This window comes from Glossina fuscipes, unplaced genomic scaffold, assembly GCF_014805625.2.
Source record: "Glossina fuscipes isolate IAEA_lab_2018 unplaced genomic scaffold, Yale_Gfus_2 28, whole genome shotgun sequence".
NCBI lineage: Eukaryota > Metazoa > Arthropoda > Insecta > Diptera > Glossinidae > Glossina > Glossina fuscipes.
In genome coordinates, this window is record NW_023998423.1 from 9,700,518 (window position 1) to 9,712,582 (window position 12,065).

Consider the following 12,065-nt stretch of genomic DNA (forward strand, 5'->3'; position numbering starts at 1 on the left):
GTGTAATGAACAGATGACAGCCCACGGAAGGCTTCATTTTATCGGTATCAGTATCGACTAAACCAACAGATGATGTGTGAAATGGATTCATGGACTTTTACGCAATCAAGTATGAATTATAAAATGTTTCTCATTACGGTGTAGATGCACAGTGGAAATGAGTTATGAATACTTATGTATGTCCCTTAACAAACCATGCCCGTACATCTTATCCCGTAAAAAAATCATTTTCATTAAAAATCTTTATCAATTTATTGTCATACATAGCTTGTTTGACGTTTGCACTAAACCGACAAATAAATTGGATGCTATTCAGTGCACTTCAAGGATTGAAATAACCGGAATTATGAATGTGTTTGTTAAGATTCTTAACGTGGCAGACCCGATCGACGCAACTCAATTATTAAATAAATTGCTAAGGTTTCGTAGTAAATTCCAGAGGATTAACAAACATCGCACAATTGCTTTTCCAACAATTTCAGGTCAAACACAGATGGAAAGACATTCAGTCATTGGTTTTAGCGTCGATTTTCTTTTCTAAATGTAACGTAATGTTAAGTAATGAATATTAAATAAATTACGGTTACCCGAAGATTTGCTCTAAACTTAAGCAAAATGTTACTTGTTCTGTCATTTTCGTACCCATCAGAAATCAGTTTGTGTTTGTACAAATTTGTGACAATTTTACAATATTTTCCAACAACAACAACAACAATATTCAACTAATGACAATGAATTTCAGACGAAAATACTTTATCACACACTCTGTTACGCACAAAGTGTTACAACTGCTCGAGCAGCATTTGAAAATAGTAACACACACATATAAACAAAGAAGAGAGTGATGATAAAGTTCATTGGAAGGGGAACAGTAAGTACACTGACGCACTCACACACATACAAAGATATTTCAATGAAGCAAATGATGAGATACTTGATAACTTTTTAAATAGTACAAGTGCTCACAGTGCTTCGTGTATTCGAGCTCATTATTCATTTCGATAATGAGATGATGATGATAATGATGATGACGATGAAATGGCGATGATGGTGGGCGTTGGTGGTAATGATGATTCACGTGAATGCAAATGAAAATGTTGCTATAAATCTAAAATTATGAAACGAATATAATTTTCGTTGCGGTTGTCTGTTACTCTGTATATGCGTGTGTATATGTATTTGCGTGCATTTGCTTCTGCTTTGACTCTTGATTTACGAAAAGTTTCAAGTTTTTGGCAAACGACTAGAGGATGACTGTAACGCTTTAACGTTTATTCGCTAGAAAGTATGCAATGCTTTCTTTCCTTTACTTTCTCTCTCCCTGTCTCTCTCTCTCTCTCTCTCTCCCACCCAACGTGTTTCTTTTACGCTTAACATTAAGTAAACTATTTGTTGTTATTATGATGATGACGTTTTCGCACAAATTTCGACACAAATTGTAATAAGAGACAAATGACTTGTGATTGCAACATATTCTATACCCACAGCCAAAATTCTAAAAAAAAAAAAAATAATAATAATAATAATAATAATAATCACAAATAAACAAGAATAAACGAAAATTCTGCTGGTAGTGTGTTGATGATAATAAATTTCCTTTTTGGCTCGTGTATCTACAGAAAGATAAAGATGAGAACAGGAGCTCAGGAAGCATACTTTTTATGTTTTAATAACTTACATTAATTTTATTTGTTATGTTTTATTTTAAAAAAAATATAAAAATTTTTCTCATTTTCTGTTCACAACTATTGGTGCCGTTACGTTGGTGAACTGAAGCTGATGAAGTCGTTGATGTTGACGAAGCCGAAAATTATATGCTCAAGTATTTGTTAAATGGGAAAGAGTGGTTGGTTGTTCTTGCTGCTATTGTTATCGCGGGTAGAAAGAAGTTATTATTCTGACGCGTTTACACGGTCCCGTCTCTTGCATAATTAGTGCCAAGTTTTCATTCCGTTCATTATAATTGTGCCGTTGTGTCTAATGAAGTGGAGTAAACAAAAACTAGCAATTTGCAAATTTATGATCACCTCCTATCCTTCCTTCCTTCCTTCCTTCCTTCCTTCCTTTCTTTCTTCCTTCCTTCGTTATCGTCATCCATGTATCCACTTTCTTGGAACAATTCAAGAACATTTTCTAGTTAAGTATTCTTGAGGAAGTATTAACACGAAATGTTATGATAAGAAGAGAAAAATAATAAAAAAAAAAAACCAAGGAAAAAAAGCAAAAGTCATTCATTACGTATATAAGTATTTATGTACATCCTAAGTTACGCTAGTATACCATCTCTTAGCACAAATGCCAAAATCGTTATGTTCTTATAAAGATTTTCATATTTTAATTATTACGGGCAGAACATTTCCTAAAGGTATTACAAATCTTATTAATCCTTAAATATATATATATATATGCTGTGTGTATGGGTTTAAAAAAAAAAATGTTAAAATTTGTTTTTTGAAGAGCGGAGAAGGATGCTTTGATTTGTACTTGTCGTTAAAAATCTTGTCAATTTTGATTAAACAACACCTCAAAAATTAAGATAGAACCGACTTGTAACGGCTTAAGACATCCGTAGATGTCAGCCGTGCCAACGTCTAAGCGAACTGTCGGGCGTTACTAAAAATTGAAAATCACTTAACGAAATTCAAAATCCTTTAGGATTTATCGAAAACTTACGTCCAGGTATGGCTCACAATCGCCTTCACTATCGGCAAGTGAAACATATGCGGCGAAGTGTTAACGCATGCACGATAAAGTGTTTGATAATAATTGAAGAAAGATTAGGAAGAGCCAGCCAGTATGTGGAGAATTTTTTAAAGCTTTGTTAATTTCCTTTATATCGGTTGAGAGTAAGTGTTTTTTGACCAATCCCTGCGCATGTAACTACGGCCAGGCAAGAACCGATTACAAAGAAAGGGACGAATAATGTTTTCACTCCTTTACAATACCTACACCCTGTAAGCCTTTCTTCTACGCTTCAAACCCAGTTCTGCCCGAAAGATTTCATTTCGTTTTCTCCTGCCTCGAAATTCATAAATGAATGCTAAGAAGAGAAGGAAAAGGAATCTCATGGTATTCCTGCACTGTACCAAATCGATTGTCGATTGCAATTCTTATCGAAGGCTAACTTAAGTGAAATACAACTCGCGGATATGAACGTCAGCCCCCAAATGCACTCCAAAGTATGTCTAAATATCTCGATACCTCGTGGCTTACGCAATACTTATGTATAGGAGATTTATATACCAACTCAGTCCTTTAACAAAAATTTCCATTACGCCCACGTCTTGTCGTTTTTTAATTTCATCGCTAGCCTTTGGAATACCCTACCAATGTGGGTATTTTCCACGCTCTCTACCTGAAATCCTTCCTGAGCACGTCGTACGGGATATCCTCTGAGCTAATCGGTTGAGCAAAATTATAATCGACAATAAATGGAAGAACGTCAGGCCATATTCTACCGAATGCACCGAAAATATTTAAGACAACAACACTACTTTCGCCGAATTGACGAGTATTGACGTCGGCTCTGCTTTTCTGCGAAATGAGTCATTAACTCGCCACTGCCAATTGTTAATTAGAGCAGAGCAAAGCTTTCGGCGAGATAAATAAAGAATGAAAAGTAAGAACAGCCAGCCAGACAGCGCAGAGAATCGCGAGCGTTTTTCCTAAATTTCGCCTGGCAAGAATGGCCATTATTTCACTCCTCTAATAACAATCGCCCAACGGGGAGTAAGTGAAGCTATTCCATAGTAAAATTTTAAGCAGGTGTTGGATTTCGTACCTTATCTTATTGTGTGACGTTATATATTTATATAAATCTGTGTACGCAAGATATACAAAAGGATTTCCTTTCTTCGTATCACGTACACTTTCCAGCCTTGCGTTAAGGCAGTGTTTCGTTTTCTTTTACCTTTTCTTTTCTTTTTATTCACCTTATTACAGATCTAAAGATAACGTACTAGAACTACATTACGTTGTTTTTCTGCCGTTTGTATGCGTGTCACAGACATTGTTTATCGTTTTGTGCTTTGCTTCATAAAAGATTTTAATGTTTACCTTTTTTTTTTTCTTTTTTTTTTTGTGTTATTTGTTTGATGTTCTTCTCCTTTTTTTTATTTTTTTTACCATTCCGTTTTATGAACTTTTTATCTCTCTGTCTTTCATTATTTTACCAACAATATAATACAATGTTAACATGTCGCTTTCAGCAATCGTAGCAGCAGCGCAACACACATCATATGTAACTTTTCTTTAACCATTCTCGCCATAAACTTGAACAGTGCATGGACCGAGGGTATAGCGAGTAGTGTATAAAGTGCACGGGAGTATAGGCAACAATGTTTTTAAGTTTTTTTCTCAATGCATGTGTGTGCGCTTGCATATAGCTGTTGTTAACTAGTAAAAGTTGCTGCTATTGTTATTGTTGTTATTGTTGTTGTGTTTGGTTATAGCATAATTTGTGGCTTGTCTTGTACAGAGATTTTTAAGTATGTAGCTATAGCAACAGTGTCTCAGCTGCAATTTTCACAACATTTATGCATGCATACTTACATGTACACACATGCATGCACATATACAATGTCACTGACAGTCATACATAAATAGCACAAGCATGCACATATATATATGTATATATATATATTTTTCGCTTATAGTGCAATTGCAATGTAATGTTTAATATGCTTGTCAACCGCCATGTTTTTTGGAACTAAGATTTGGGTTAATTTGTGAGACATGTGCACAATTAATGCACAAAAAAAAAAAGAAAAAAATGCAAAAACAAAATGAAAGCACAAATACATAAAGGGTTGACAAAATCAGCGTAGACATTGTAATTCCGATTATATCTACCGATCATTTATTGACTCTTACATCTTATACTAGTTATGCGCTTCTTATTAATTTAATCTTAATTTTGTTTCCTTCTTAGCCTAATTACTCTAACATGTCTTCATCATCCGATTGATTTTTAACCTTTAAACCGCCAAAAACTTTAGCTGGTATTTCCTGCTGCTCGATTCGTAATTTTTTTAAAACTAAATCATTGATATCTTTACACGTTGTTACTGATTTTTCTGAGGTCTTAATATTTTCCGCGTTACTTTGATCCCCGTCGTCGTCGTCGTCTTCATCCTCGGCATCATCATCGCTATCCCCGATATCAATTTCATCGGGATTAACCACTTTGCCATTACTTCCGGCGCCCTGGGTCTCACCACGCACGAACATTATATTGGAAGAGGTTTGATTTTTCAACGCTTGTCTTTCCTTCTGTTCGTTTACAGCGGTGGCTTTAGCATCCAGTAAACGCATAGCATCCGAATTACTTGAGTCAACGGCAGCGTTGGCGGAATTAATGAACTGAGCTGCCATCATATTCACTTGAGTGTTATAGGTAGCCTGTACCGAACGTTTAATGCGTAACATTTCACGCATAGTATCCTCATTGCCATGACGTATTTCAAAATCTTTCCAAGTCTGCCAGAAATCAGCAGTAATACGGGGATCACATACCTTTAAAGAGATAAAATTTTTATTTTTTCTGTTAAAAAGAAACACTATATGTTTTCCTACCTGCGAGCAATGAGCATAAATAGCCCGAGCACGATCAACTTCTCCCAATTTCGTTTCCATTTCAGCAAAACGCACGCACATCTGGCGCATATGTTCCTCAGGCAAGCATTCAATAGCTTTTTCATAAATTTCTCGCGTACGAGGTAATCCATAGATCTCTGCTGCTTTTTTAACGAATATATTATACATGTCATACATTTCCTCCGGCTTAACGGCGCTGGTAGCTCGATCATAAACGGCCATAGCATGTCTAGCTAGACCGTGATCCTCTTCCAATTTAGCGTATAGCAAATAGAAATATTTGGCATATTCGGGAGGGCAATTTTCCAAACATTGTTCGAAAAGATCTCGTGCTCTTTCTAACTTCGTCCCACCATATCTTTTAAGAAATTTTGTTAAATACGAATTCCAAATGTCGTAAACATTGGGCCATTTGAACAAAGCGATGCCTTTTTCATAGGCTCGGAATGCCTCTTCAAAGTAATTATGTTCTTCCAGAAACAACCCGTAATTAATAATAATTTGTGGAGTACAAATCTTTAAGTCCATTATACGATCATACACTGCTTTACAGGTTTTAAAAGTGCCAAACGACTCCTCCAAATCGGCGTACATGGACCACAATTTTAACGACTTATACAAACGCATTTGCACAGTTTCTGTATCGTCGTGATAATCAACTTTACGTTTCGGCATGGCGGTAGCTTTTTGCATCAATTTAAGCGCTTGATCATAGTTTTCCTGACGTATTTCCATTTCTGCCCATTCGCACCAAATAGAGGCCAAATCCTCAACCTTTACAAATTCTACCTCCGTAGCGCGTTCAAAGACAATACGAGCATCTTCAACCTGACCATTGGCTTCATAGAATTTTGCAAATTCTACCCAAAGTGTATGCAATTTACCCACACTTAGCTTCGGTTGCACTGTCTGAACAGCTTCTGTATATGTATTGATTATCTCATGCGGTTTATCTTCATACAATTTAACACGTTTATGCCATTCGTGAACATTATGAGGATTCTGGCGTAGCAGGACGCTGTTTAAAAGTAATAGACGTCGCTCCATAAGATGTTCAAAACGAGCCAAACGCAACTCAACGTCAATATCGTCCTCGGACGTGGCATTAGGATCTTTGGCCACCATTTCCATACGCTTATTTAAGGAGACTTCCTCAAACTGAGCGTATTCATCGAAAACTTGAGTAAAATCTCGAACAGTGCGTACAGTCTGAATGGCTTCTTCATAGATATCTCGTGCACGATCGAATAGGCCAGAACGTACGTAATAATCAGCTAAACAATTCCATAAATGACCCAGTTGATCGGTGTACCTAAAAGAAAGGGAAGGAACGGGTTTAAATATCTCTTATTTAAATAAGCGAAAATTTACCTCCTCAAGCCACCCCTAATAATGGCGTCTACGTTCAACGATCGCACTTTATCCGGATTCTTTGATATTAAATCACACAACTCATTCCACAACTGATGGTTTGATTTACCGTACTTGGAAACAAAATTTTCATTATCCACTATGCTAGCCAACTGCTGAGCAGCCTCATCTAATCTATTAACACTTGTCAGATATTCTATATACTCTTCCGCATCATCCGGAGCCAATTTCAAATAACGTCTATAAATTCTAACTGCCGTTTCCGGAATATCATATTTACGCGCAAATTTCAAATACAACGGCCATATGCGGTAATGCTGAGTAATGGGTAAAGCACGTAAAGCCCGATCAAACACGTGGCGAGTGCGGGTAATTTTGCACTGAACTGTCATAAAGGCTCCATAATCCATCCAAATGCGCGGCATTTTGTGCATAAATACTAAAGCGCGCTCAAATGTGTTATTCACCTCATCGAACATGGGATCCGTGAGACAACGACCGCGCACTTGACGTCGACGGGTGCGTAAGTAATTATACCATATTTTATAACTACCAGGCAATTCTTTAAGGGCACGTTCATACACAATGTTAACCCCATTATTAGGTGCTTTGGCTTTATGATCGATATAGCGCAGCCAATGTTTCACGGAATAGGCATTGCGGAGAATTTCCTCTTCGTAAGGCACATCTTCCTCAGGCTAGAAGAAGACCGAACAACGGTAATAATTATTTGAATAGCGCGGAATTTCCGAGGTAATACTTACAAAATCTATATCCATACACAAGGAAGTATCCGCCAAAGTCATTTTGCTAATGTAAGTTGTAATGTATTTTATTCTCCTTCTTACTTATTTACTTATTTATTTTCTTTTTTTATGCTTTTAAAGAAATACACTACGTCTGTTTACGATGAAGCCAATGATGCCACCAAATACAAACAATGCTCTTAGGGGAATGACACAACGATGCTTTATTCTTATTCGCGGGTTAAAAACCCCAAACTAGCAAACGTTAACGTATTATTTTATAGAAAAATGTAAACAAAAGCATATGATATTAGAACCAAAAAAAAAAAAGAAATCAATATTAATTTAAGCAACACACATACAAAAAAGTGAGGACAGAAAAAGTTAATAGAAAAGGGAAATTAAATTTTTGAAGTAAATAATGAAGAAAATAGGTTCAAAGGAATAATTGTGTAAAAGTGGACTTCACTGACGCAATTAATAAAAAAAAAAGAATTGCTTAAATGTGTGAAGACACATACATGGAATTGTTTAAACAATAAAAGTAACTTAGATAAATAAATAGTCATTTCAAATAAATTGTTTTTATATCTTCTTTTATTTTATTTACTTGTCTATGCTGAGCGGTGAGTGCTATGTAAATAGGATTAAATGAATTAAAAAATAGATTGTAACTACAGATTTATGAATAAGAGACTGCAAGATAACCAATGCAGGCACGAAAACTAACTTACAAGTTGAGTTGTCTCCCCAGCCCCATAGATGGTCAGAGAATCCCCCAAGGTAGTAGCAACATATCAAGAAGTCATTAAAATAGTTTACAACAGAATAAGCAGGCTTTAAACCACATCAACATATTACAAAACTGGCCAAGTGAAGATCAGAGGAGCACTCTGAATTGAGGCTTAGAGATTACAGGCAATCAACAAATATTCTACTCATTAGTGGCAAAATGCAAAAGAAGTTTCATCGGAAATGCATTATTAGAATATGAAAATGTGGGTAGGTTGAGCTGCAAGTAATTCTAAGTAATTCCAGCATTGCGCAACTCGAACTATAAAAAATTTATTTTTTAATTAACATTTTATAGTTAATGCATAATTTAATTTTGTGGCTCCATTGGTTATTGTTCATTATTGTTGTTGATGTTACCATTGATTTATTTATTTAGTTTTTTTTGTTCATTTATTTTTGTCAATTATACTTATTTACAATTATTTATACGTACATATATATATGACCTTAACAATATAGTTGACAACTAAATCCGCGCTGTTTGTTTAAATTTTTATCAAAATCGAAAGTTTTTTCAATGTAAACATAATGATATTTAAAAAATTATTTAAAAAAAAAGGAAAATGTGCTGAAAATTTAAAGCAAAAACAATGTTTTATAGCTAACATAAACATAACATAACGAACATAAACGAAAAAACGCGTCTAATATTTTGGTAATCAGATATAATAATAATCCTTATCCAGATTACGAGGGTGGAACGTATTTTGTCTTTAGTAATATGAGGATTAGTATGACATATAAAAGCACAGGCTTCATCTACCCAATAAGCAGGATCTGTCCGTTTTGGCAAACTGCAGCCACAGGTTTCGAAAACTTCTGCAGAATTTCCGCTTGAAATTTTATTATTTTGCGCATAGCCGTCTTGAATTGATTTATAGGCAGATGTAACAAGTTAAGCGAAATGTCTTTCAATATTCCTATCAGCAAGTCGTTCTTGATCTGGAAAACGTATAATTTTAGCTGTTTTCACCAGATCGGAAATATAATGTAATAAAATAATAATAAAAATAATACAAAAATACCTTAATAATCTAGCTTAAATTATATATTAATATTTTAAAATTATGAAAAAACAAGTTCGCTATGCATACTATCTCTTACTTTACTTATACAATTTGTTATGCGAGAAAATTATAATTTCTAGCCCCTCCTTTCTCCTTCTATTCGAGGCAACGATTTTGTATTTGGAAAGATTGCGTTGTACACCGTTGGTATATGCATATTCTGTAACATCATCGTAAATCGAAACAAATGTTTTCCATTTTTAACAAAAATCTAAATACGTAAGGGTAACATGGTCCTAAATCGAAAAAAATGAAATTTTCGTGTTTCGTCTTAAACCGACAGTATACGAGTATACACGTTTTCATTATTTCAATAATTAATAATTAATAAAATTTAATTCGAAAAATGAAATTTGCAATCGCCCTGAAAATAAAAGAAAATATTTTTTTTTTAAGAATATATACATATATTCATATTAGAAAACAAGGAATATTAAATATTATGCCTGCAAAGCAAAATGGAGGACATCAAGGAATACACGACGGTGAAATAATATATGTAACCAAACAAAAAGTTTATTAAACTGAATATATTGAAAATGCAAACTTATAGCTAAAAATCAAAAATTTACGTTATTTTGTTTTTCTTTTTAGTTGAACATTACGTGCGCTATTTGAAGTAAATTGTAAAAATATTCAAAAACCTTCAGAGGGACATCCCACACCTTTCATTCCTTTTTATAAGGTCCTAATAGTTGTAGCGCTAAAGTATAAATATTCATTCAGTATTTAGCAATATTAAAACCTTTATCTTCATCAACCTTACGTAAAGCAGTGAACAAGGCGACTGTACTCATTTTGGGAATCGCTTAAAATTGGAGCTGAAGCGCTGTTCTCCATGCGTATTACCTTTTCGTGATCATAAGGAAAGTTTCAATTGAAATTTAATTACAAGGTCTAAACAGAGAAGACGTTCCCAAAAGTCTACTAAATCTACAAATTCTATAAAGCTGTCAATTTCGCCGTTAAATGAAAGGTTTCCTGGTTCAATTTAACTGCATCCGCAGTTTTTTGGTACACAAGCTGGAAGCTGAAGTGTGATTGTTTGGAGAAAATGCGCAAATATATTATTACTTCGTCAAAAGTTATATGCAAGAGTGATATGTAAGAGAGAGAGAGAGAGAGAGAATACAAATGTCACACAATTTTTCAATTGGCAATGATTTAACATCTTTGGATTAACCGGCGTTTAAGTTCACATCTTTTCGATTGCACAAATCTTGCGTGTATCGAATATATATAGTAGCATAGTTTCTAAAAGGTATTGTTACGATATTGTTAAAGATTAGTTATTTTGTTTGATAGGAAATCAGCTCGGCTTTAAATAAATAAAAGAGATGCGAATAAGCAATATATTTGAAATACACAGGATGACCTACAAATTTCTAATAGACGATTGCGACTATTCTGCCTCTGATGCATGTTGCTAGGACAAGAAAGTGAAAAAAAACAGGCTTCCACATGACATCATTACATATGTCCCAATACTACATAAGAAAGAAAGTGACAACTTACCTTCTCTTTCTTTGCTCTTCGTAAGGTACGTCTTCCTCAAGCTAGACGGAAATAGAACAACGGCAATATATATTTGAATATCGCGGAATTTTCGAGACAATACTTACAAAATCTATATCCATACATAAGAAGTGTCTGCTAAAGCCATTCTGCTGACGTAACAATTGTGTATTTATTCCCATTTTCATTTATTTTGCTCTTTTTTTATGTTTAGCAGAATGGACTAAGCCCGTTAATAATGAACTGAATCTGTGATGATATGCTCAATGGGCTTTTATAATTGTTGGTCCTTTAAGATTTGCAGATGATGGCGCGATTATATGATAAGATGCCCTTTTATAAGGAGGCAGAAATGTAATTGTAACCCATTCAATTTCCAGGAAATTGATTGATTGATTGGTTACTAGCTTTGGCTGTTTAGAAGTAATAAGCAACATACATGGCACAATTAATTAGCAACGTTTCTCACGCAAAGGTAGACACAAAATAGCCAATTCAAAACAAAACATATTAAATTGCTTACAAATCAAAGGTAGACACAAAGGTAGACACAAAATAGCCAATTCAAAAGAAAACATATGAAATTGTTTACAAATCAAAGGTAGACACAAAGGGTGTCACAAAGGTAGGTAAATCAACGTCGAATTAAAAGAAAAACTCATCTGTTCTAAATGAGATCAGCTGCTTGAGATGTGTCATGTTGCCAGCGTAAGCAGCATGAAAGCATATAGGGAAATGTTGCCAGCAAAAAAATGAATAATTTAGCAAGAAAATTCACATCGAATACAACAATTCTCTCAGCTCACTCAACATTTACTTTCGTAAGGAATGTATAGCAAAGTCAATTTTGTTTGAAGTCAATTTAATTGAATTTATTTTTCAACAACTTCAAAAAATTTCAAACATTTTCGGAACTTAAATGTTTTCTTTTTTTAATAAGATTATAAAGTTATTATACAAGTAATCTTTATTTACA

General features: G+C 34.4%; 1 protein-coding gene across 2 annotated transcripts; it reads right to left on the reverse strand.

Annotated features, from left to right (window-relative positions):
- Positions 1-4,826: 4,826 nt before the first annotated feature.
- On the reverse strand, positions 4,827-11,663 carry LOC119636646 (pre-mRNA-splicing factor syf1 homolog). Of its 2 annotated transcripts, none has more exons than XM_038032137.1 (4): positions 11,197-11,663; positions 6,967-7,664; positions 5,575-6,907; positions 4,827-5,514 (listed from the first exon to the last, which is right to left on the reverse strand). In XM_038032137.1, exons 1-4 carry the CDS (start codon positions 11,275-11,277, stop codon positions 4,936-4,938), a joined length of 2,691 nt encoding a protein of 896 aa, XP_037888065.1. In that variant the 5' UTR covers positions 11,278-11,663; the 3' UTR covers positions 4,827-4,935. The 2 variants fall into 2 exon arrangements, with proteins under 2 accessions (XP_037888065.1, XP_037888067.1); XM_038032139.1 differs by lacking the exon at positions 11,197-11,663 and adding an exon at positions 7,731-7,858 and having other exon boundaries at positions 4,936-5,514.
- Between the last annotated feature and the right edge of the window lie 402 nt (positions 11,664-12,065).

What these genes read in the sequence shown, in the direction of transcription:
- LOC119636646 (XM_038032137.1), bottom strand. Translation starts at nt 11,277, where the DNA reads ATGAAAATGGGAATAAATACACAATTGTTACGTCAGCAGAATGGCTTT. An exon ending in TATGTATGGATATAGATTTT is followed by an intron (nt 7,665 to 11,196) that starts GTAAGTATTGTC and finishes GTCTTCTTCTAG; the next exon opens with CCTGAGGAAGATGTGCCTTA. An exon ending in ATTAGGGGTGGCTTGAGGAG is followed by an intron (nt 6,908 to 6,966) that starts GTAAATTTTCGC and finishes CCTTTCTTTTAG; the next exon opens with GTACACCGATCAACTGGGTC.